Source organism: Equus przewalskii, chromosome 20, assembly GCF_037783145.1.
Source record: "Equus przewalskii isolate Varuska chromosome 20, EquPr2, whole genome shotgun sequence".
Lineage (NCBI taxonomy): Eukaryota > Metazoa > Chordata > Mammalia > Perissodactyla > Equidae > Equus > Equus przewalskii.
Window position 1 is genome coordinate 16,674,025 of NC_091850.1, and position 24,770 is coordinate 16,698,794.

At 36.5% G+C, this 24,770-nt stretch overlaps 1 protein-coding gene across 2 annotated transcripts in view; it reads left to right on the top strand.

The window, feature by feature from the left end:
- Positions 1-24,770, top strand: part of PLPP1 (phospholipid phosphatase 1) — a 96,185-nt gene that overhangs the window by 19,425 nt on the left and 51,990 nt on the right. Inside the window, exon 2 of one of the 2 annotated variants that reach the window (XM_070587586.1) lies at positions 12,357-12,511. The exons of the other annotated variant lie outside the window; for it this stretch is intronic. Coding sequence (XP_070443687.1) covers positions 12,357-12,511 — 155 coding nt within the window. The remainder of the gene's footprint in view (positions 1-12,356; positions 12,512-24,770) is intronic. 2 annotated transcript variants of the gene reach the window in all.

Here is a 24,770-nt window from a genome sequence, read left to right on the forward strand (position 1 = left end):
GCTATCACTTACTCTGAGTGATCTTAATAAAACCTCATGGCTTCAACTATCTCCTTTATAATTGATAATTTTAGATATTCATCTTTAGTCCACATTCTCTCTTGAGTGCCAGATAGGAATATTTAGCTGTGTGCTAGACATGAAACATTTGTCAAATGATCAGGAATAATAATCAGGAAGGAGTGTCTACATTTGATTTGTAGTGGAAACAAACTACCTTACCTGGCAAACATCACTTTTATCACTTGTTAAGTTGATAAAATTTTGAATGACTGTCTTTACTTTTGGACCTCTAACGATGCTTTATAAAGGAGGGGAAGAAAACCCTTTCTGTTCAGAAATAACACACAGCCCCTGTCAATTAGCAGGAGGATTTTTCATGTGATTCTGGAAAGATTTTGCAACACCTGTTTCCAAAGAAGGCAAGAAAAATATTGCATTTTTTTCCCCCAAATGTATTTTGTTCAAACCGAATGGACACCAAATAAAGAACATTCCTTGAGTTCTGAATGAGGAGAACTTTCTAAAAACTGCTCAGGTAACGCAAAGTAGTAAAGAACCAAAAAAATTTTGTTTACTTTTAACCTTGGACTGCTAAAAGGAGAAAATGAAAGGGTTTATAGAAGCAAACTTCACAAAAGTAACCGTAGACTTACTTGTTAGACCCAAATATACATGTAGAAAAATACACAAACATGGTTAAATTTACATATGCTGGACTTTTGTTTTTTTAAGGGAGAATATTTCTTACGTATGGGTTTTATCCATTACTTTTTTGGTAAAACAGCAGCTCCTAGAAGCAGTTCCCTCACTGTTTATTTTTCTTGTAAGTTTTCCTGAGGTTTCACATTTCTCTTTCATAGTTTGCGGCAAGGTGTATTTAGGCATCAGGGTGGCTCAGTCGGCCCAAGTGTATGGTTGATTAAGATGTATCTTAGGTCACACAGAGCCACTCCACCTTCACCTGGAGTCTAACCAACAGGAGGAAATCAGTTGTTTGTCTACGTACAGGCCAGCTTAGGACTTGAAAGGGACCTAAGAGAGAGTGTCATTCTTCTTTCTCATTTGTAGATGAGGAAACTGAGACCCTGCTGGTTAAACTCTTTTCCTAAAAGAGAGGTGATATGATGTAGTGAAAAGAAAAGGAACTTTTTGTTAAAATCCCGGCTTCCCTTGCTTACCAGCTGTGTAATGCTTGTTATCTGCCCTAGTTCACAAGAGCTCTTCACAAGAGCTGTGTACTCTTGGGTGAATTACTTAGTGTCTCTGAATTTCTGATAACATTTAGCCCAGAGATATAGTTAGTCCCCTTTAAAAATTTTAATAATTTGTTGTATTTTTCTTTTGTTTTCTTAAACCTTTAACAAGACAGATCATTTCATTAACCTGTAAAAACTCATTTGGGTTTGTTGATCTGATTTTTCCTCTGTTTTCTACTTCATTAATTTCTGTTCTGTATTCCTTTCACTTTAAAAAAATAAGTTATTGTATTGAATATTTGTTTCATTAATTTCTAGTATGTAAATTTAAGTCTGCATTTTCATCTATAGTATTTTAGCTATATACTTCATTTTGATTTGTTGTATTTTTGTTGTTCATTTCAAACTGTTTTGTGATTTACATTTTGACTTTTCTTGACCTACAACTTAGTGACTTCTAAATTTTCAAGCATACGGATTTTGGGGACTGTCTTTCTTTCCCTTTCATAGAATTGTTAGAATTAGATATAATATATAGGCAAATACCTGGCAAATAATGGATATTCAACAAATGTTTTCACTTTTCCTTCAAGAAATAAACTTCTGCTTTTGAAATTAGAACAGGAAACATAAAATTACAATCAGCATAAGTAATACTAAAAATGACCTTAGTTCTATAATATATCCAAATAAGGAGACAGAGTATAGACAGCGTAGAGGGATGATGGGAAAAGGGTAAAATTAGGAGGAGGGAACGGGGGACAGAATTAAGGAAAGATGTAGGAATAGCAAGTTGAATTAATTCTAGTCTTCTTTGAGGTCATAGTCTACTGATCACTTCGGTCTGGGGGTTTTAGGATATTAATTATTATATTTCTTATGCCTTTATAATAGAAATGTCCATAGATGACCTTTTTTGGGGGTGTGTTTGTGTGCACGTTGTGAAACTGTATGGCAAAAGTTTGTATGTTTTTGGGGAGAGAGTCCATAGTTTCATTAGAATCTTAAAGGGGTCGATGAAGCCCCTGGAAGTTAAGACCTGCTATTTTAGCGACTTTACCAGGTGGGACACCTTGAGAAGCCTACCGGAAAAGACTTCTGTTTTTTCTGCTCTAACTCTATTGACTACTACCCTCTTGAGAGAGATTGAGTGTTCCTTCTAAGGCCTTGGGTGAGAAGCAGATGACCAGGCAGTATACTAAGAACAGAATTTGACTTTTACTGAGGTGAAACTTAAAACTACATGATATTTTATAAGCATAAATATTGTGATACCTGTTGTGAATTACAAAATCTGAAATCTTTTATTACTATTATTTTTATATAGCTAAGCCAAGTGTTCTTGGTCTCTTCTAAGGGTAAGAATAATTCTGGGAATAAGAGGAAGCAGGTGGTAGTGCTGTGGAGATGGTGTGCTATAAAGGTGACCTTTCGCCATCCAGAGACAAGAGGGTACTCTGCTGGGTTCGAGATGAAGGGACTTACCCCAGGACAGAAGAGTAGGGAAGATGAGAGGTTGGTGAGGGAGGTAGGAAGGTACACCAGACAGACTTGACAGGCCTCTTGCTTCTCCTTATAGGAAGGCTAGTTGCCTAGAGAGAGAAGCCAGCTCAGGATTCTAAAATTTGGGAGATGCAGTAAGAATACGTTCTTTAAAGGAAGCCAGCCAAGAGGGTACATGTAGGGGAGTTTCTTTCTGAGCTCTGGCTCACAGTGAAATCCATGTTTACTGAAGTACTTCATAATTATTTCCTCAGGTTTCTGCAATCAGAGTTAGTTTTGCTGTGTATTAAGTGTTAGTACAATTTAGAAATCTGATGGTTCTCACTTGTTAATTTGTAATCCCCTAAATCTGCATCATTCAGTACGAGAGCCTCTAACCATATATAGCTATAAGATGAAATTAATTAAAACTGAGTAAAATTAAAAAATCAGTCCATTGTCACTAGCTGCATGTCAAATGCTCATTAGCCATATGTGACTAGTGGCTACTATGTTAGTGCATTGTATTGGACTTTTTTGTCATCATAGAAATTTTCTCTTGGACAACACTGCCCTAAATGAAATTATTTTCTTTTTCTCTTCTCCATCAGACTAACGCTGGTTTATATTAATATGTAACCAATTTTGAGATTTTTTTAAAATAAAAAACTTGACGGGCTCACTAGAGTAATATTCCTTTGCTTGTAACATAGTTAAAAAGACATTGTCACCCTTTCAGGTTCATCTGCCTGAGTGCCATTATTTTACAAGATTTTTCAAGAAGTGGTGACTAAAATAATTATATTCATTATGGCTGGTATTTGACTGCCTCTACTAAACTGATAACCCTCAGGATTATTTTTACTCTCTATACAATAAGCATGCTCTGGAAGGGCCTCCAATGTCATAACAAAATTTCTAAGGTGAAAACCAGCTTTGTTTCATACACTTTTTAGGAGATATTAGACTTATTATGATTCATCTACTTCGTATGTGATTGATGATCATAGTTCTCAAAAGTTGCAAGACAGGAAAATCTCAAAAAGTAATTATTTCACTGTTGCCCTACTTCTCTGAGATCTTATCACTCAGGCTAAAGGATAATTTCTATTGCTTTGTTTTTTGTTTTAAACAGAATAGAAAAATAGGCTTTTTCCTTTGCCCTCCTTTTAAACAATCTCTACCATAGGTAGGACTTTTTCAGGTAACTTGCATGTACAGTATAATTTCAGGAAACACAACAAAAAATTTTTTCATTGTGATAGAGCATTTCTTGAAATTCAAATTAATAATCTTTTTTTTTTTTTTGAGGAAGATTAGCCCTGAGCTAATTGCTGCCAATCCTCCGCTTTTTGCTGAGGAAGACTGGCCCTGAGCTAACATCTGTGCCCATTTTCCTCTACTTTCTATGTGGGACGCCTACCACAGCATGGCTTGCCAAGCAGTGCCGTGTCTGCACCCAGGATCCGAACCTGCAAACCCTTGGCTGCCAAAGCGGAATGAGCGAACTTAACCGCTGCGCCACTGGACTGGCCCCCAAAATTAATAATCTTGATCTTTTGTTTTATTATAAAATGTTCAAACATGGAAGTGTATACAGTAGGAAATGCGTTTTCTACCCGATTTGTTTTAATGCTATCTCTGGAGATAACTACTTAAAAGCTAGTTAAGTATTCTTCTAGGCTTTCCAATGTATATTTAGACATAAGCACAAATAATTTGTTTTATATGAATGAAATTATACTAAATATAATGTTTTTTGCAGATTATTTTGCCTATTTAACAATGTAATGGACATATTTCTGAGTATATGATCTATGCTCATACTGTTGATTAGGTTTTTAAAAGTTTTTTCTATATTTTATGGTAGGAAATCTGGAGTATAAATATGTTTTTATGTAAAGATGATATCCAGCTATAATGTGTGAGCAAGTGCCTTAGCATGATGGTGACCTATAATAGGTGCTCAGTGCATGTTAGTTTCCATTCTTCCTCTTGGACATATATGAGAAGGGCCATGGAACGTGAGTAACTGTTTCTTTTGAGTAGTGAAACTCTAAGAACTCACAGTAAATATCTACAAACAACCATGGTATTAATCTTTTCACTATAAAACAAACTTTTCTCTTAAGTGTGTTTGTGTTTTGTGATTCAGGTTTATAAACTGCTACAAGACTAGCAGGATTGCTATTTAAGAGTTTTGTAAGCTAGGCTGCCCTGATTATTTTAGGTGCTTCTGGTAAGAGCAAATATTTTTTACTGGTGAATAAGAGACCACATTACGATTTATCCTTTTGACTGAGTGCACAGTCAAAATATGTACTATAAAGCTGTACAGTATGTGAAAATGTGTTACATGAGAATCTTGGAACAAAGTCCTTTGCTAACTTTGAAGATGTGTAGAATGGTTGCTGAGACGGGAAATCCAACACTTCTATCTTGGAGTAGGATTTGTAAATATGTGCTGTGTGATAGCGTCGAAGATCTCATTGTTTCTAGTCGTTCTAGAGAAGAGACTAGGAAAAGATGAATCTGGAGCTGATTGTCAATTATTTGTAGAGTCCTATTTTTAAGTATTATTGCTTTATACTCTTCATCACCTCATTTGGAAATCTGCTCCTTCTGCTTTCCTGCAGGGAAGTTGTGGACCTTTGTTTTGGGTGGATCAGTAAAGCAGATTGAATTGGGGCCCCAACTTCTTTTCTCCTTGAGGACAGAGTGAGGGGTGCTGCTGAGAGAAGTGCCTCCGCAGTAGCCTGGGCTGAAGCTTGGCTTGGAGGTAGTGCTGGACTGTACAGGAATTTCCTTCGAGATTCCAGGAGTTTGTGAATTATAAATTTCTTTTAGCAGTTAACATGGGTATATCAGTCTGCAAGCTTGAGAAATAATTGTTAGAATATAGAATTGGAAGTGCTTCCCTAGCATCTTCCTGGACTTTAGATTGTTAACCAGTTTTTTTGGTTTTGTTTTTTTTTGGTCTTTTCTTGGCTTATTTGTTTTAACTCTGGTCTTTTGGAGAGAAAAATCACTTAAAACTTTTTAGAACCTAAATTTATAGTTACACAAGATAATTATTTGTGTGCCTCAGAGGCTTTTGCTCACTTGTTTATTCTTTTGTTCATTTATTCATTCAACAAATATTCCTTGAAGTACTTACTGTAAGCAGGATTGTGGAAGGAATGCTATCAGATAGTAATCTAGTCAGGGTAAGGGAAAAATGGAAAATGTATTCTACAGAGATACCAAAGGCTGAAGGTGGGGGTGTGTTTGTGTGTGTGTGTGTGTGTGTGTGTGTGTGCATGTGTTTAAGAGAGACACAGACACATGTCCATATATACATGTACAGAGACATGGTCCATAGTGCTGTAGGAACAATCTCCTAAACACTTTTAGAATCTGTCTATTCTTCTATTCCCACTGTTATTCCTTTCTTTTGGGCCCTCAACATCTCTCATATACGCTAGTAGTTCTTGCCTCTGGACTGTCCCTCTGTTCTAACTTTTCACTGCTTTTTCCTTTATACAGCTGTTTTCAGAGTTTTTCCCCCTAACTAAAGCACAGATTTGATTGTGTGTCTCCTGTTAACCACAGAATAAAGTCCAAACTTGTTAATATATAGACTTAATATAGATTCTGTAAATAGTCCCCTCATTAAACTCTCCTGAGTTATCCACTTTTAGTTACTGTCTGTCCATGCCCAGACCCAAATGGTCTTACCTTCTGTCTCTTGGTTCTGGATATTTTCTGTTGCCTTATGCAGACCTGCTCTCATCACTGTCCACCCTCTCCTCAGTACCAGGAGGCTGACCTTGCCCTGTGACTTCTACGTGAGTTTGGACACTGGGAAGCACTGGCAGGAGGAGAGTGGGGTTGCTGTGTTTATTCTCCCAGCTTCCTCCTGCCAAATCATGTCATATTGGCTGTCCCAGAGGTGGTAGCTCCTATGAGGCGGCCCTGATTGTACCTTTAAGGCCTAGGGTTGGTAGCAGCTTCAGGAGGTTGCACTATCTCTTGACTACCCACACCTTTCAAACCTTGTAAATAGTCTTTTATTAAGTTGTTTGTAAATTACCCAGTTTGTTTCCTGCTGGGATCCTGACTGTGGCATTGTCCAAACTCTCTAAGCTTCAGATCTGCCTGCAGTTACAGCTGTGTGATTTTCCTGTAGCGCTTATCTCTCTCTTTTATTCAGATTTTTTTGTGAGTTTTTTTTCATTCCTTCCCTCTTTTAGTCTGTTTTCCTTTTTCCTCTCCCGGCACCGTAGCTGCCATATAATAGAAATTGAAAAGTTGGAATGAATAAGGAGCGGAGATTTTCAAGAGGATGGACATTTGAATTTCCTTGTGATATAGCATAATATTTATTTAGGTGTCTGAAATGAGATCTTTTGAGAAAGGAGGGGAAGTTATGGGTACTGAAGTCAGTATAATCATTTTAACATCTAGATTTTTATTTCGTTCTTTTCAAAAAGTAAACTTAGCACTTGTTTTTCTTTACCTTTGTTTCTACATATTAGAAATAACACTAGTTTACTTCTGTTTTTCTCTCTCTCTTTAAAATTTATTTTATTTTATTTTTTAAAGATTTTATTTTTTTTCCTTTTTCTCCCCAAAGTCCCCCAGTACATAGTTGTATATTCTTCGTTGTGGGTCCTTCTAGTTGTGGCATGTGGGACGCTGCCTCAGCGTGGTTTGATGAGCAGTGCCATGTCCGTGCCCAGGATTCGAACCAATGAAACACTGGGCTGCCTGCAGCGGAGCACGCGAACTTAACCACTCGGCCACGGGGCCAGCCCCTTTAAAATTTATTTTAGATTTATTCCATTGGAATATTTTGTAATAGCATATCTTTAGGGAAGTATGTACTATATATAAAATGAGATAGATTTCAATTATCACTTAGTTGGAGAATATAGGAAACATTCATCCATACTTATGTCTATCCAGGTATTCATTTATCTATCTTTCTCAATATATCTTAGAAAGGATGTGTTAAGAGCAGACAACCATAGCTAACAAATGCATTTAGCAAGATTGAAATGTGTTTAGCAAGATTAAACTTTTTTTTTTTTTTTTTTTTTGACTGAGGAGAATTTGCCCTGAACTAACATCTGTTGCCATTCTTCCTCTATTTTGTATGTGGGTCGCCGCCACAGTGTGGCCGCCAACAAGTGCTATAGGTCCATGCCCAGGAACTGAACCAGGGCTGCTGAAGTGAAGTGCACTGAACTTAACCACTAGGCCACAGGGCCGGCCCTGCAAGATTGAGCTTTTAAAAAGTGACTTCTCTTAAGAAGAGCGTTTTAATTAAGAGAAAAATATCTTAGAATTATGATTAGTAATTCTATAGAATAGTGTCTATATCCTTTATACATTAAGGAAAGGATATATTTGTCCTGTGAAAGGGTTTATTTTGAGAAGAATCTTACTATATAACACTAACTTTGACGCAGAACTTTCCATTACTGGTGTAAAAAATTACCATTGAAAATAATCTCTATAGCAGATAGAGAATATTCCGTTGCTTTTTAGAGTAGAGGTGTCTGTTTACTCTAAAGGGATGGATATGCCTCTGTGTGTGTGTGTGTGTTTGTGTGTGTGTGTGTCTTAGCCTGTTTGGGTTGCCATAACAAAATACAATAGACTTGGTGGCTTAAACAACAGAAATTTATTTTCTCACAGTTTTGGAGGCTGGAATTCTGAGATCAGGGTGTCAGAATGGTTGGGTTCTGGTGAGGGCTCTCATCCTGGCTTGCAGATGGCCACCTTCTTACTGTGTCTTCACATGGCTTTTCCTTAGTATATGCATGTGGAGGGAGAGAGATCTCTTTTTATTCTTCTTCTTATGGGGCCATCAATCCTATTGGATTAGGACTGTACTTTTTTTTTCTTTTTTGAGGAAGATTAGCCCTGAGCTAACATCTGCTGCCAATCTGCCTTTTTTATTTATTTTTTTTTTTGCTGAGGAAGATTGGCCCTGAGCTAACATCCATGCCCATCTTCCTCTACTTTGTATATGGGACGCCTGCCACAGCATAACTTGATAAGCAGATCTTGATAAGTAGGTCTTCTCCCGGGATCCGAACCAGTGGATCCCAGGCTGCTGAAGCACAGCATGCGACTGTAACTGCAGTGCCACTGGGCCGGCCCTAAGACCCTACTTTTATGACTTCATTTAACCTTAATTACTTCCTACAAGCCCTATCTCCAAATACAGTAAAATAGGGGGTTAGAACTCCAACATAAGAATTTTGGGGGTACACAGTTCAGTCCATAGGGGTGGGTGTGTGTGTGCACATGTGTATATATAAAACATATGAGCAATAGAGGAAATTATTGTGATATATTTAGCTTGAAGAAAGAGACTCATGCTTAGACAATGACAGCCCAATATTGAAGCTCATTATTGAAGTTTCTTTGTAAAGATATTGTTGTGTTGGTGGAGGTTGTGTAATACACTCTCACGGGTTACCACTGACACTCTTTTTCCTCAAACCTTGTAGTCTTTACTCAGTTCTCACTCTCTTTGATGTCTTGGCATTTGACATCCTACGTTTACCTAGATGTAGACTTGATACTCTAAACTACTTCCATTGGCTTTCGTATCACAACATTGTCCTACTTCTCTGTTGTTCATTCTTTTGTTCAAAGAATGGCCAGTATGTGCTGCTGAATGAGACAGATGAAGTCCTGACCTCTAGAGCATGTAATCATCCTTTCTTCCTCTCTCTACTGCAGTCCCTTTTCATGGTTTCACCTTGGAGATTAGTCCTTAGCTGATTGTTTTGTCTCTGTTAGTCTTGACTTTAGACTTTCTCTGAGAACTGTTTCATTTTCCTGGCTTAAGTTACCACCTCTAATGTCAACAACTTGCATATCTCTCTCTACTTCTGATTTTTATCCTGAATTTTATTCATTTAGCCATTCAGTGAATTTTTATTCAGAGCCAACTGTGTCCTTGGTGCACAGGATACAAGAATGATATAGTCTTTGCCCTCAAGTTGCTGACAGAATGCAGAGAGCAATTTAAAATACACTGTGATAGATGTATGTACAAGGTACCCTAGGACAGATAAGTAGGGAGTGCCTGGCTTGGACTTGAAAGGGAATTGAGAGGGCAGGTACCCTCAGTAGAAGGCTGAACATATATGAAGGCACTTAAGGTTTTGAAAACATAGTATGTTTAGGCAACAGCAAGAGGTTCAGTATGATTGGAGCTTTAAGGGCTGCATGGGGAAGAGTAAAAGTGGAGCTGAGCATTTAAGAAGGTGTCAGATCACGTGAAAAGCAGTGTTCTCAATATTAAACTAATTTTCTTCCACCATAAATCAGCTCCCCTTCCCAGCTTCACATTTATGTCAATAGGACCATCATTCTCCCTACTTCTCAACCCTGAAGTGTCATCTTCAGGTCTGCTTCAGCAATTGTGATCAGGTATCAAGTTGAGTCATTTCTATATTCAAAACACTCTTTCTTGCATCCTTTTCTATTTTCACTATCAACATACTACATATCACTTAGTTACTGGATTATTTCAAAGCTGTATTAAATGCTCCCCTTTCTACTTTTTTTTTTTAAAAGTTAATGTCTAAAAGCCCTTATTTTATCCTGTTGCTGACTCTGAGCAAAAGAGGACAGTGAGGGACCGGCCTGGTGGTGCAGCGGTTAAGTATGCACTTTCGGCTTTGGCGGCCCGGGGTTCCCCGGTTGGGCTCCTGGGTGTGGACATGGCACCACTTGGCAAGCCATGCTGTGGTAGGCGTCCCACATACAAAATAGAGGAAGATGGGCACAGATGTTAGTTCAGGGCCAGTTTTCCTCAGCAAAAAGAGCAGGATTGGCAGATGTTAGCTCAGGGCTAGTCTTCCTCAAAAAAAGAAAATAAATAAAAATAAAAAATAAAAGAGGACAGTAATGTTTTATTTCCTACAGGATAAGTCCTTTCTTAGGCCAGTAATTAAGTTATCTTTTTAGTAAACACAAAAATCTCAAGCTTCATTCTCCCATTAAAACCCACAAAATTGCAGAATTAAGAGTAATGTGCAGCAAAGAAGATTTTGTTCCATTAACTTTGAGTTTTTATTAGGTCCCTCTCCCTCCATTGTATCTTCCTTGTTACATCTCTAACCTCTTAATTTGGCCAGATCGCTTGCCTCCACTGACTCTAGAAATAGATACCCTGTGTTGGGATCCTGGGCACTACTTACTAGTTTCAGCAAGGTTCCACATTTCTCTAAGCCTCATAATAACTTTGTGTGAAAATGGGGGAAGTGATAGTACCTACTTCGCAGGGTTGAGGTTAAGGGTTGAGTTAATCTTTGTAGCCTAGTGCCTGGCATGTGTGAGCACGTGGTACCTGTTGGCTATAAAATGTTACATACCTTGAACACTCCTTGCTCATTCCCTCTGTGCTCTTGTTCTTGCAACTTCATGCTGTCCTTGCATCCCTCTACCACTAAATGCTTTCCTTGAGCATTTCCTTTTCCCTGTTGCCTTTGATTTACCTGCTGTTTTCAAGTTCAACTCAGTTGCCTTTTCTTTAATAGTTTTTTCTAACTGTTCCAGTTCGCATTGACCTCTGAATTTCTGTAGGACCTTTTATACCATTTTAGAAAAGTCCTATTTTTTGTCTTTTATGGTATTTCTTTTAAAATTTACATACAGTAAAATTTACCTTTTTTGACAGATGCTTAGAGTTGTGGGGTTACCATCACAGTTGAGATATAGAACAGTTTAATCATGCCCCCAAAATCTATCTTGGTATTACTTTTTCAACAGTTTCCTGAGTATGCATTCTGTTTCTGCATGTACAATTTAGGCTCTTGAACCTTGTGTCTGTTTTACAATAATGTGTCTCCCCTATGTATGGCCTAGTCTAGTATTGAGCATATGGTGAGTAGATGCTTGAGCGTTTGAATTGTATAAAACAAAGCCTAAAAGCACGGTCAGTTTGAACATTTTAAGAAGCTACTGATCTAAGTTATTTAATTTCTCTTGGTGTTTAATTTTATTTGGGTGAAAATTACAATTGAAAATTATTTCTCTACAACTTAAGTGATATTGGAGCCTTGCCAGGGCTAATGAACACCATTTTAATTTGTCTTTGGAAAACAAAGGGCTTGTTTCTTTCTGTTTTTGTTATCAAATGTACTTATGGTTTCTGTTTTTTTCCTAACCCTATTAATTTAAATTTTGATGTGAAATAAAATTTTATATCTTTACCCTCCTTAACTACATTTAGCTGTTATGATGTTACTAATTATTAAATATATTTACTGAGTTTTCCCTTTTCTTCTTAAACATATTTAAGATATTGAGCAATTCAATTAAAGGTGAATTGGTTACAAAATATAAAATATAAAGCCTTCTTGTTTTCCCAACTTTATTTTACCATGGGCCAATTTTCTTCTCTTCCCTTTGGGTTTCTTTTATTGATTGTCTCTAAAATCAGAGGTCAACGCAAGTAAGAGAATTTTTACTTGAAAGTGGGACTGATGTGGACAACCTAATGCTGCATGGTTTCCTCAATCTTCACTCTTGGATATTATGGAGTATTGATCCTTCTTCAGAAAGGGCAAAATTTGGTTAAGATTTGCATCCCATTCAGTAGACTTTACTTCCTAACAGAGTGAATTGAACTTAACCATGTGTGTCTTTTTTTCCCTTCCCCAACAGCTTCCATGCCTATGGCTGTTCTAAATTTGGGCCAAATATATCCATTTCAGAGAGGCTTTTTCTGTAAAGACAACAGCATCCAGTATCCGTACCATGATGGTACCATCACAACCACTGTCCTCAGCACAGTGGGGCTTGGTTTACCCATTTCCTCTGTAAGTAAATTAATAAGTAGGTAGTGATGGGTTTGTTGTGCTGGAGGTTGGATAAAGTGATGGAGTTGGGGTGGGGGTGAATCCACAGTACTGTCTTCACCAGTGTTAATGTGGTGAATGATTGCTTGAGGAGTCTGCCCCCTGTTTTAATCCAGGGGCATTGTTTCTCTACTTAAAGGGGAATGTTACCCAAAACAGCTTGATGCCGTCATGAACAATTATAGAATGATTATTTTAGAGTGGAAGGGGTCGTTTAAGTTATTTGGGCCAGCTCCTTTTGGTATACAGTGGAGAAACTTAGGTCCAGATACTTCCTCAAGCCCAGTAAGCTATTTTATGGTAGAGCTGAAACTAAGATTATACTTTTTTTTAAATCTTATTATTAAATGGAAATTGAGGCTATGAAAAAGGAGATAGATTTCTTTATTAAATTTGAGAAAACTCAACACTAAGAATGTAAATACATATGCAAAATAAAATCCTCAGAATACATGGAGACTAAAAGTTGTCCTGTCTTTTAAATAGTCCACCAGTTTGTAGGATAAAATCGGGTTTCATTATTTTAGATAACTGACAACTTTCCTTCCAGGTTAAGTTTTACAAGCTAGGTTAAGATTGGCACTTGAGATATTGTGCTTACTTTCTTTATCCTTGGCTCTGATTCCTGAACTTGACCCTATGTCTCTTTATGTGACTTGGAAATAGAAGGGGAGCTGAGTAAAGATGTACCTCTCTGAGCGTCTTGGGAGTGCAGCAAGTCATGCTGTATTTCTCCTTTGACCCCCTGGCTCTTGTCAGTTGTCTTCCCCAGATAGGTGACTTAAAAAAATTGTATTGTCTTAGCAAACTCAGCAGCCTTATTTCCACAATAGGACAGGCTGGCTTTTCTTTCTCTGTTGTGCTTCCAAATAGGTTAAAATTAATATCCTAGTTCTTTGGTTTACTAGTTCATGTCTAAGTTCATTTTTTTCTTTTTAGCTAGCAGATTTTTTATTTTTTTGATGGTCATTAGTACAGTATCCTGAAGGTGAAGGGGAGTTGGATTTTGCTATGTTCCAAGATATACTACATATTTCCATATATAGTCTACATGTTCTGATTTGATTATAACCACTTTTTTTCCTAAAGATTTTATTTTTCCTTTTTCTCCCAAAGCCCCCCAGTACATAGTTGTATATTTTTAGTTGTGAGTCCCTCTAGTTGTGGCATGTGGGATGCTGCCTCAGCATGGCCTGATGAGTGATGCCACGTCCACGCCCAGGATTCGAGCTGCTGAAACCCTGGGCTATCGAAGCAGAGCGCGCAAACCCAACCACTCAGCCACGGGGCTGGCCCCCTATAACTACTTTTATAGGAGTAAAAGGGGAGAAAAATCTGGGATTTAGTTTAAGAAGATATTTACTTTTTTACTAAGAAATAAGTTCCACCGTAACTGGTAACTTCTATTTTAGCCTTTGGGCTTATGAAACAATGTGCAGGAAAGCATATAGTACTGCCACTTAGATGATAATAGACAATGTTACTGCACTTGTTTGAAGTACAAGGTATTTTTTGTAGTTATTATTGTGAGCAACTATTACCAGATAAAGTTTTTTTAAACACTGCCCCTGATTTGAGGAGATAATTGCTTGAGAATCAGGAGTTGCTTTTAGTTACTTGACTTGGTACATTTTATCTTTTTCTAAAAAAAGTTTAATTATAAAAATAATACATATTCATTTATGTATTTAAGAAAATCTGTTATAAAGGAAAAGGGGAAAAGAAATCCTCCATAATTCTACTAGCTGAAGACAACTACTGTTAACATTTTGATGTTATTTTCTTTAGGTGGATAGTTTTTTAGATCATTATGAGCAAACTACAAATTCAATTTTTTGCCTTGTTTTTCACTTACTTTTATAACAGATATTTTTGAGTTATTATAAATATCAAGCAGCTTAAATTAAAAGCAGTAAAGCTAAATTTAAAAAAAAGTAGAAAAAGACTTGATCTGAATCCTTGATATTAATTCCCATGAGTTTGCTACTGGAGAGGAGTGACTTGGAAAGATATTTTAAGTCGAATTTATTTATATTAAAATAAGAAGTAGTATTTGGCCAGTTTCTGGGCCTTAAATGTGCTGGTGACTTGTGGATTAATTAATAAAATATGTAGGGGCCGGCCTGGTGGCGCAGTGGTTAAGTGCACGTTCCGCGCTGGTGGCCTCGGGTTCGCTGGTTCGGATCCCAGGTGTGGACATGGCACCGCTTGGCAAGCCATGCTGTGGTAGGCGTCCCACATAGAAGGTAGGGGAAGATGGCACGGATGTTAGCTCAGGGCCAGTCTTCCTCAGCAAAAAGAGGAGGATTGGCAGTAGTTATCTCAGGGCTAATCTTCCTCAAAAAAAAAAAAAGTAAAGGGATTCCTGCAAATTCCTAGGGTAGACTTGTTTGTTTGTTTTTTAAAATAGTTAATATATATACATATACACAGCATCAGATGTAGAAGAGAATTTGCTTTCTGTAAGTGGTTTATGTTTGATGTAAGTTCATACACACACATACTTTATAATTCGATGATGAATAATAAGATTGTGGATGATAGAACATTTTAAAGCAGTGACTTTTTTTTTTTACAATCTAAGGTTCATAATCTTAAAAAAAATAGATTCTGTACTGTTTCTTCATCAGCTAATCAAAAAAGATGCAATATTCAGAAAACTATAGATTTGTATGCTTTTTGCATTAAAGTTTGTTTTAAGGATCCATTTTTTATTTGACACCAAATTTCTTTTCCTCCTCTTTTGGCTTTATGTAGGTTTACCTTGTTCTTCTGCACTTCCTTATACATTTACTTTTGTAAATTTTTACATTCCTAGAAAATGGCAAAAGCTTGAATTTGTATGCAGACTTTCAGAGTAATGATAGTAACAATAAACTTAGTGTTAAATCCCAAATCCTTATGTTGTAATGAATAAGTATACATTTTCTAGAGTTTAAAATGTATATAGCTTGGGAATAGAAAACTCTAATCTGTGTTTAATAGGTTATTTTACATTGAGTTGAGTACTGACTGTGAGTAGTTGCTTTACTTAGGTCTTTATTATTCCATGATAGAACCTTTTAGTAAAAATGTTTAGCCTTAAAATAATAATATAGTCAATGTTTTTTTGTGACTATCTTATAAAGCTCCTAAAGAGACATTGTCTTATTCACAGTGACCTGAACTGCATCATGACAAACTAGGAATGTATGTGGATGTATGTGAAAAAGGCTTAATCCCTTTATATATGAATTAGTGAGAAACATGAATGTCCCAAAGCAGAATGGACAAAAAGAGCATGAACGGAAAGTTGTCAGTGGAAGAAAAATATTGACAAAAAATATTTAAAAAGATTTAACATTCTTAAGAAATCAAAGAAGTTCATTTTAAAGCAACACTGAGAACATGCCTGTTACACTGGCAAAGGCAAGAGCTTTCCCAGCTTGTCAAGTGTAGAAAACAGGTATTCTCATACACAAAGCTGGCAAGGGTGTAAATTGATATTAAAAAGAATATATCGTTGGACTTAGAAACTATACTTCAAGCAATTTATTCTAAGAAAATAACAGTTTCATGCAGAGAATTAGTTACAAGAATGTTTATCACAGCATTATTTTTTATAGTAGGAAAATTGGAAATAAATTATTTGAGCTATAAGGGACTATTTATGATTTACCCCAGTGATGAAATGTTATGATCATTCATCCATTTTATAATTTCTGAGGATATTTATTGACATGGAAAGATCTTTATAATTTTTTTTTTTGAGGAAGATCAGCCCTGAGCTAACATCTGCTGCCAATCCTCTTTTTGCTGAGGAAGACTGGCCTTGAGCTAACATCCTTGCCCATCTTCCTCTACTTGATATGTGGGACACCTGCCACAACATGCTTGACAAGCAGTGTGTATGTCTGCACCCAGGATCCCAACCGGCAAACCCTGGGCCGCCGAAGCGGAACGTGTGAACTTAACCATTGCGCCACCAGGCCGGCCCCAGATCTTTATAATATGTTAAGTGGAGATGGGAGGGAAAAGAGTACTAATGGTTCTCTCTGAATAGTGGTATTATTAGTATATGAGATTATTTTCATTTTATTTTCTACATTTTCTATTTTTTTCCAACCTTGAACACATACTATTTTTCAAATAAGGAAGGCTATTTTAAATTTTAAAATCCCACTAGAAACTATCCCAATTTCGTTTTGGTAAATGTGAAGTGTAATTGCCTTAACTATATATCCATCTTCTCCTAGTTGTTCTAGAAATGTAACTGTTCTGTATGTAGGTTAGTTTTGTCTGTCTCCAAGACAGTGCCAAAAGAAAAGATTCAAATAATAATATTTTGAAAATGTACGATAAGTCAAAATCAAAACTCCTTATTCTGGGGCTCAGCAACCTATGTAGCTGATTAGGCTCTTTTAGCAGTGATGGATTGTCTGTGGGCTTCAGTGGACCTACAGATAAACATACAATTCCTTGAAGATAGAAAGTTTGTCTTGCATGTTGCAGTATAGAGTAATCCAATTCTGATGCTAACCACCCGGAGTTAGTGTCAGACTCCACAGGTTTAAGGTCATAGTCTCCAATAAGACTGCTCTCACTTTAGGTGTCAATTGCAAGTTTGAGGGTCCCCAGGCCATCCATACTTCTGACCAACTGGCTACAAGTCCAGGGGATTCCCATGACCTTCCTCCCCCACAAGACTACCCTCACATCAGATGCTAGCCACAAGTTTGGGGGTCCCCAGGCCACCTGTACTTCTGATCAGCTGGCTACAAATTTGGAGGTTCCCATGACCCCTTCAGGTTTAATGATTCACTAGAATGACTCATATAACTTAAGAAAGCTCTATACTTATGATTACAGTTTTATTATAAAAGATACAAATCAGGACTAGCCAAATGAAGATAGACATAGAGCGAGGTCTGAGAGTTTAGGGGTGCCTGAATGCAGAGCATCTGTACCTTCTCTCAGTAGATTCAGAGCTTGTCACCTTCCCGGCACACTGATGTATTCACCAACCAGGAGGCTCCACCAAGCTTTAATGTCCAGTGTTTTTATTGTGTAGTTATGATTGATTGAATCATTGGCCATGTGATTGAACCTCAATCTGTAGCCCCCCTTCCCTCCCTGGGGCTCACAACCTCATCCATCTAATAACTTGGTTGGTCTTTCTGGTGCCTAGACCCCGTCCTGAGTCATCTTGTTAGCGTAAACTCAACTGTGATCCAACAGGTTCATGGATAACAAAGGTACTCATATTACTCAGAAAATTCCAAGAATTAGAGTCTCTCTTCCAGGAGTCAGAGACAAAGGCCAGTCCAATTCTTTTACACATGTCTTTATATCTTTTAATCTATCGACAAGGTACCGTGAACACAGTTCAGCACGCAGATGTTGGTTGATATAGATGTTTGGTGAGGAAGCTTGGCCCTGAACTATCTGTTGCTAGTCTTCCTCTTTTTGCTTGAGGAAGATTATTGCTGAGCTCATATCTGTACCAGTCTTCCTCCATTTTGTACATGGGATGCCACCACAGCATGGCATGATGAGCAGTGTGTAGGTCCATGCCTGGGATCTGAACCCACGAACCCCAGGCTGCTGAAGCAGGGTGTGTGAATGTAACCACTATGCCACTGGGCTGCACTAATATAGATTAATTTTAAGAAGAAGTTTTAGTTTTTTCCCTTCTTTCAGTCTGCCAACCAAAGTTTACTGAGGAATTGGAGGTTTTCTCCCTAACAAGGTTCCTATTGTTAAAAAAAAAAATTATTCTGACTCTTGTTAAAACCGTGAGGAAGACTTTATTTAAGACTATTGCAGTAGGGGTGAGAGATGGAGCTCAACTCTGAATGTAGCAAGGACGTGTGGGGAGCATTTGGGGGTCAGTGGTTGGAAAATTACTAAGAGAAGACATCAGGGTAGGAGGATTCTTGCTAAACTGACCTAACGGGATTCTTGTTAAAGGCATACCAGGACCTAGACATCAAAAGTGGGGGATAAGGAACTTGATCAGGTATCAAGTATGATCAGATACCACGAGTTGGGGATTCTTGCTAATACTGGCCTTTGTAGGCCCAGCGAGGACGGCATGGACACAGAAGGCCGAGGTTGAAGCCTAGTTGAGAAGAGGGCTCAGAGGAGCCTTACTAAAGTTTGGACAAGCAGAGAGTCTTTGTCACTATTTATTATCATGAATAATGAGCTTCATCCTAAGTCTGTATTATATATTGTTATTAGCTGATGATAGAAGAACATCTGTGTAAGCATATCTTAATGTGCAAAAAACCTTTACCCTAAGTTTGTTAAAAATATCCATTATTTGAAATCCTATTATGTCTCCATTGTTTGAAGTGTTTGGCTATTAACATTCTCTTACTCTAGGATGTGCACTGTTCCAGTTTTTGGTTGGAGATTTTAGTGAAGTCATTCTAGGTGATTATTCTAAAAAACACAGAAATGTCGATAGCCTCTTAAACCAAAATTTAGAATAAAATACTTTGGATTATCCTTTTCAACTGGTGTGGTGTGGGTTAGCATAACAAAAAAATGTCTGGCTTTTATGGCATTCAGCCTTAGTGTTTTTCTAGCATTGTTTATTCCTCAGATTTTTGCTCCAAGTATTATTAGTGTAATAAGTAGATTATTCACAGTATTAAAGGATAACTTGGAAAAAATATTTTTCTATGTTTTTGGTAGTCTAATTGCTTTCAAGTTTATTTTTTAAAATCACTTTTGTTCCTTTTATTAGTGCCCCAGGAAAAAGACAGTACAAGATAACTTTTTTGGTTGAATTGTTATGGAATACTGCATCTGTAAAGTTTGAGATCTGATAATATTTGGGAAGTTGAGGGAGATCATGTACTATGGATACATGGATTTTCTGAAAATTTTTTTTCTGGCATATAGTTTGAAAAATATTTTTTTAAGGTGACTGTCTCGAAGAAGATAAGTGAGGCCTAATTTTTATTATTTTTGAGTAGCTACTTCGATGGTTATAAATTGCTAGTCTTGAGGAAGAAGGTATGGATGAGTTATGATGTTTATTTTTATTAACATTATTATTTTATTTTTATTATTTTTATTAACTGTGAGGTACTATAAAAGTAAAGTGTTATTTATGGCGAAAGTGGCCATAAATACCCTGCTGCACTCTAGGAGGACATTGGTGTTTGTTGGCTTTTATGGCATGGCAAGTCTCTCCAGCCACTCTTTCCCTGTGGTAGTCCAGGAAGCTGGTATCAAAACAGTATATTGTCCATACTTGGTTGTTGTAACCCCTTGTTCCATGTTGACATAGGTGCTGTGCTGCCTTTTCCCAGTTTAACCCCAATAGGCACAAGGCAATAAACTTTACTAGGGAAGGGATGGTCTGCTTTGCTCACCATTGTATCCTCAGTGCCATGCACACTGCTTGGTATGTAATAGATATTTGGTAAATATAGGTAGAAAAATTTAATGAAAAGCTACTAAATGTGAAATGGAATAAGATTGTCATTTATGTTTAATAATAATTACTACCATGAAAATTCAACTTAACTTTTTGGAAATGTGTTTCCAAGTCATCTCTTAATCTCAGATGCCTCATTAAAACAGCTTTTCAGGAAAATAATGGGACACTATTATATTGAATATATATCCTGATTACAGATATCTTAAAATATGGGGGAAATGTCTATTTGAATTAAGAAATAAAATATTATGGAGCTTGGTTTCTTAGATTGGAAAAAAGTTTTATTTTCTTGTTTACTTATTTCCATGTAGAGCTGCATTTCTTGTCTACGTTGTTATAGAAAATACTGATTCAATCACTTCTTATGAGCAGTTGTTCCAGCACTCTTTCTTTATATAATTGTCACAAAATAAAGTAATACCAAATGCATCTGTAAGTAATTTGCTGTAATCACAGATGTTTTTCTTTGTTTAAAACTGCTTTTCGGGGCTGACCCTGTGGCCTAGTGGTTAAGTTTGGTGTGCCTCTGCTTTGGCAGCCCGGGTTTGGTTCTCCAGGTGTGGACCTACACCACTCCTCAGTGGCAGTGTTGTGGCGGTGACCTACATACAAGATAGAGGGAGATTGGCGACAGATGTTAGCTCAGGGCGAATCTTCCTTGGCAGAAAAACCCCCCAAAAACAAAAAAACTGCTTTTCATGCTACCTTTGGAAGAGGTAATGTGTAGATTTGGTTTATTGAGTATTTGTCATACATCCATTTTACAGAACACTTGAAAATGTTTTTTGATGAATTTTAATTTATGTCAGATGAACTTAAAGGAAAGAAAAATTATATAAATATTGAGTGTATGCTGCCAATAATGAAAACTGAAGCTCTATTAGTTTCACATTAGCCAAGCTTACTGAATTCCATGGTTATTTTCCTTAAATGCTGTGCTCTTTAGGGGATTCATTGGGAAAAATTGCTGGTCATAAAGTCTTAAAAATAGTTTCAGGGCATGTTATGGAATGCCTTTGCTAAGATTAAGTAGTTAAGAGCTGTTGGTTCACACACCGAGTACAGGTCTACTAAATTAGTAGAAATTATCTTCTAACTTTTCTATTGCATATATCTTGAGAAATCTGCAAGATTTGAATGGGTTAAATATTATTCCTAGATGGTAACTCATTTTTGAGAAGCCCTGAAAGCTCTTACTTCTACTAAATGAGCTTCATCAGTGAATTATATGTGATAAGAAGACAATTGAAATTAAGATGTTCATTTTGCCTACCACCAGCAATTGTCTTCTTATGATCTAAACTTGCAATCAGAGTTACATCCCCCTCCCTCCCTTTTCAAGCAGAAGTTGTATAATTTTTTAATTTGTTAAACATTGAATTGGCAAAATGGCTAAACAAATATATTTTTTATGGATATAATGAGATTATTATACAGTTATTTTAAAATACATGAAAAAGGTCAAATTTATCTCCTTTCCATTAATTCATAACCTTTCGTAAAACAGGACAAATCTTTTTTTTTCTTTTTACCAACCTTTCATCTGAATATATGAAAATATTAACATGATGATATCTGTATTTTTCTGTTGCGGACCAAAGAGTTTGAAAGCAGAGTATCCCAGTATGACTTATTTTGGGAGTGTCATCTGTCATACTTTAGATAAAAGTGAAGTGAAGGCATTTGTGTGAATATTTTGTGAATTTATTTTTATGTTTCATAAATACTATTTTGAAAACTCTAGCTGGGGATGTTGTGTACTTCACCTTTTTGGTCCTTAGAAATTGGTTGAACTCCAGATGTTGTTTCTTTGACAATTTTTTATAATCAAAAGATAAATTTGCACCTTGAATTTGGCAGTGAGTTTTTAGATAACAACACCAAAAGCATGGTCCATGAAAGAAATAATTGATAAGTTGGACTTCATTAAAATTAAAAACTTTTGATCTGTGTATAGCAATAGACTGGGGAAAAATATTTATAAAACGCATATCTGATAAGGGATTTGTATCCAAAATATACAAAGAACTCTTACAACTCAACTATAAGAAAACAAACACCACAGTCAAAAAGTGGGGAAAAGATCTGAACAGATAGACAGCTTACCAAAGATGATGTATAGATGGCAAATAAGCATATGAAAAGATGTGCAATATCATTTCATTAGGGAATTGTAAATTAAAACTGGTGAGATAGCACTACACACCTATTAGAATGGGTGAAATTCAAAACACTGATGACACCAAATGCTGGTGAGGACGTGGAGCAACAGAAGTTCTCATTCATTGCTGGTGGAAATGTAATATGATACAGCCACTTTGGAAGGCAGTTTGGCAGTTTCTTACAAAACTAAACATAGTCTTACTATACGATCTAGTAGTCCTGCTCCTAGGTGTTTACCGAAATGAGTAAAAAACTTATGTCCACACAAAAACCAGTACACAGATGTTTTTAACAGCTTTATTCATAATTGCCAAAATTTGGAAGCAACAGAGATGTCCTGTAATAGGTGAATGGATAAACTGTGGTATATCCATATGATGGAATATTATTCAGTGCTAAAAAGAAATGATCTATCTAGCATAGAAAGACATGGAAGAACCTTAAATGCATATTGCTAAGTGAAAGAAGCCAAGCTGAAAAGGCTACGTACTCTGTGATTTCAACTATATGACATTCTGGAAAAGGCAAAACTAGGGAGACAGTAAAAAGACCAGTGGTTGCCAGGGTTTGGGGAGAGGACAGAAGAGGAGTGAGTAGTTGGAGGATTTTTAGGGTAGTGAAATTATTCTGGATGATGATGTAATGGTGGATGCATGATATTATGTATTTGTCAAAACTCATAGAACTGTGTAACATGAAGAATGAACCCCAACGTGAACTGTGGAGTTTAGTTAATAATAATGTATCAATATTGGTTCGTCAATTATAACAAATGTACCACACCAATGAAAGATGTTTATAATAGAGGAAATTAAGCGTGGTGGTTGTGGAGAGGGAGTGTATCTTTTACTTTCTCCTCAGTTTTTTTATAAACCAAAACTGCTTTAAGAAATAAAGTGTATCAGTGTTTAAAAAAATGTTAAAAAATTTGCTCATAAAGTTTGGTAAAAATGTCAGTGTTCTTTGGCTATATACTATTAGTAATGATTGCTACAAATGATTATCCTCCCAGTTAGTGAATATTTATTGCTAGGAATTGGATTATCTGATAAGATATAAAAAGTAAAATTTCAGGGCTGCGATTCATAGTATTTATCTATTTGTTAACTCATAAGAGTATTTGTTTTGACTTGAGATAATTCGTTCTTACCAAAGAAAAGGAGTGCAAAATTGGTTGATAGTTTAATAAATAGAATAAACTTTTACTTTATAAGACTTAATAATCTAGTGAAGACTTAAATCTAGAAAGCATGATAGTACTTACAAATTCAGTGCAAGTTTTCTGTATTTTTATAATGGAAAAAAAACCAAACAGGAACTGAAATCTTGTGGCACTTACAGTCCTATAATTAAGAAAATATATGTGTGGGATATATTTAGTGCATTTTATCTAAGGGACCTAAGGGACTGTTTCAAGTTTTATTATGCAATAGATCTTTAATACATTAAAAATGTTTTGGCTCTCTGAAAAATAATAGGTTGAATTTAGAAGCGTCTTTTAATAGTAAAGACTTTATCTAGATACAGGTTCATAGTCCATCATCCAAAACTCTTGAAGCCAGAACTTTTTGAATTTTTGAAAGGTTATATGATTCATATACCTTATGTAACACCCTCAGCAAGGTCTAGGACAGTACCTCATAATCAACACATTAATATTTATACAGTGAAATATGACTAGTCTAACTGGGGTAGGTAAAGGCTAGGGTGGTTCCTTCATTTGTTCAGGCTAAGTTTTGCCATTAGATAAGTTCGGGTTGGGTTTTGGCACCAAATGTTACAAAAGAACTAGGATTTTGAGGGCTTTGGGTCTTAGAATAAGGGATTATGGGCCTTTGAATGAGAGCTGATTTTAAATTATTTAGTTTCTTAGTCATCTTATGTGGTTACTTTAAACAAATACTTGAAAATCCCAAATTTAGTTTTTGTTGGGGAGCAAGACCTAAGGTTAAAAGCATAAGCTTAGAACTTCTTGTGTGAAACTAACTCATTTGTGATTGGAGTGCAGGATTGGTGATGCAAGCCATGAAGAATAAACATGTCCAATGCAGTACAGCGATTTTGAATATCACCTTATTCAGTAATTGTGAAGTGTGAGCAGAAGTAGTGTCCTGGGAAGAAGCCACTCATGAAACACTTCAGTGTTTCCCTTTAGCTACAAATAACTTGTCGCATATCTGGCTTTCTGGAAAATCATTTAATATTCTATTGTAGCCAAATTCCTTTGGGCTTCATCTTTAAATAAGAATTAAAAAAATTCTCCACCATTTTTGTCAGTTATCTTTAAGCTTTCATATTTAGAATAAGAATGAGATAGTATCTTTCTTAAAAATGGCACTTTACTGCTTTGTCATGAACCTGTCTTTCTAACATCAAGAAATGGAATTTTGTTTTACTTGTGGCAAGAAAACTTTTTGTGTTTTTCCATCTGTTTTTGGACTCTGAACAGTCAGCATCAGTTCAGAGCCTGATACTAGGGCAAGCTGCTCGCAGAAGGCAGTTCCCCAGTTGCTGCCTCTCTCGCACCAGGGTAAGTAGCAGCAGTGAGGAATCTTTTTAGTCATTAAATGACTTTCCAACGGCTGTCTTGGCTTAAAGGGCTGGGTGGGGATGGGGGAGATC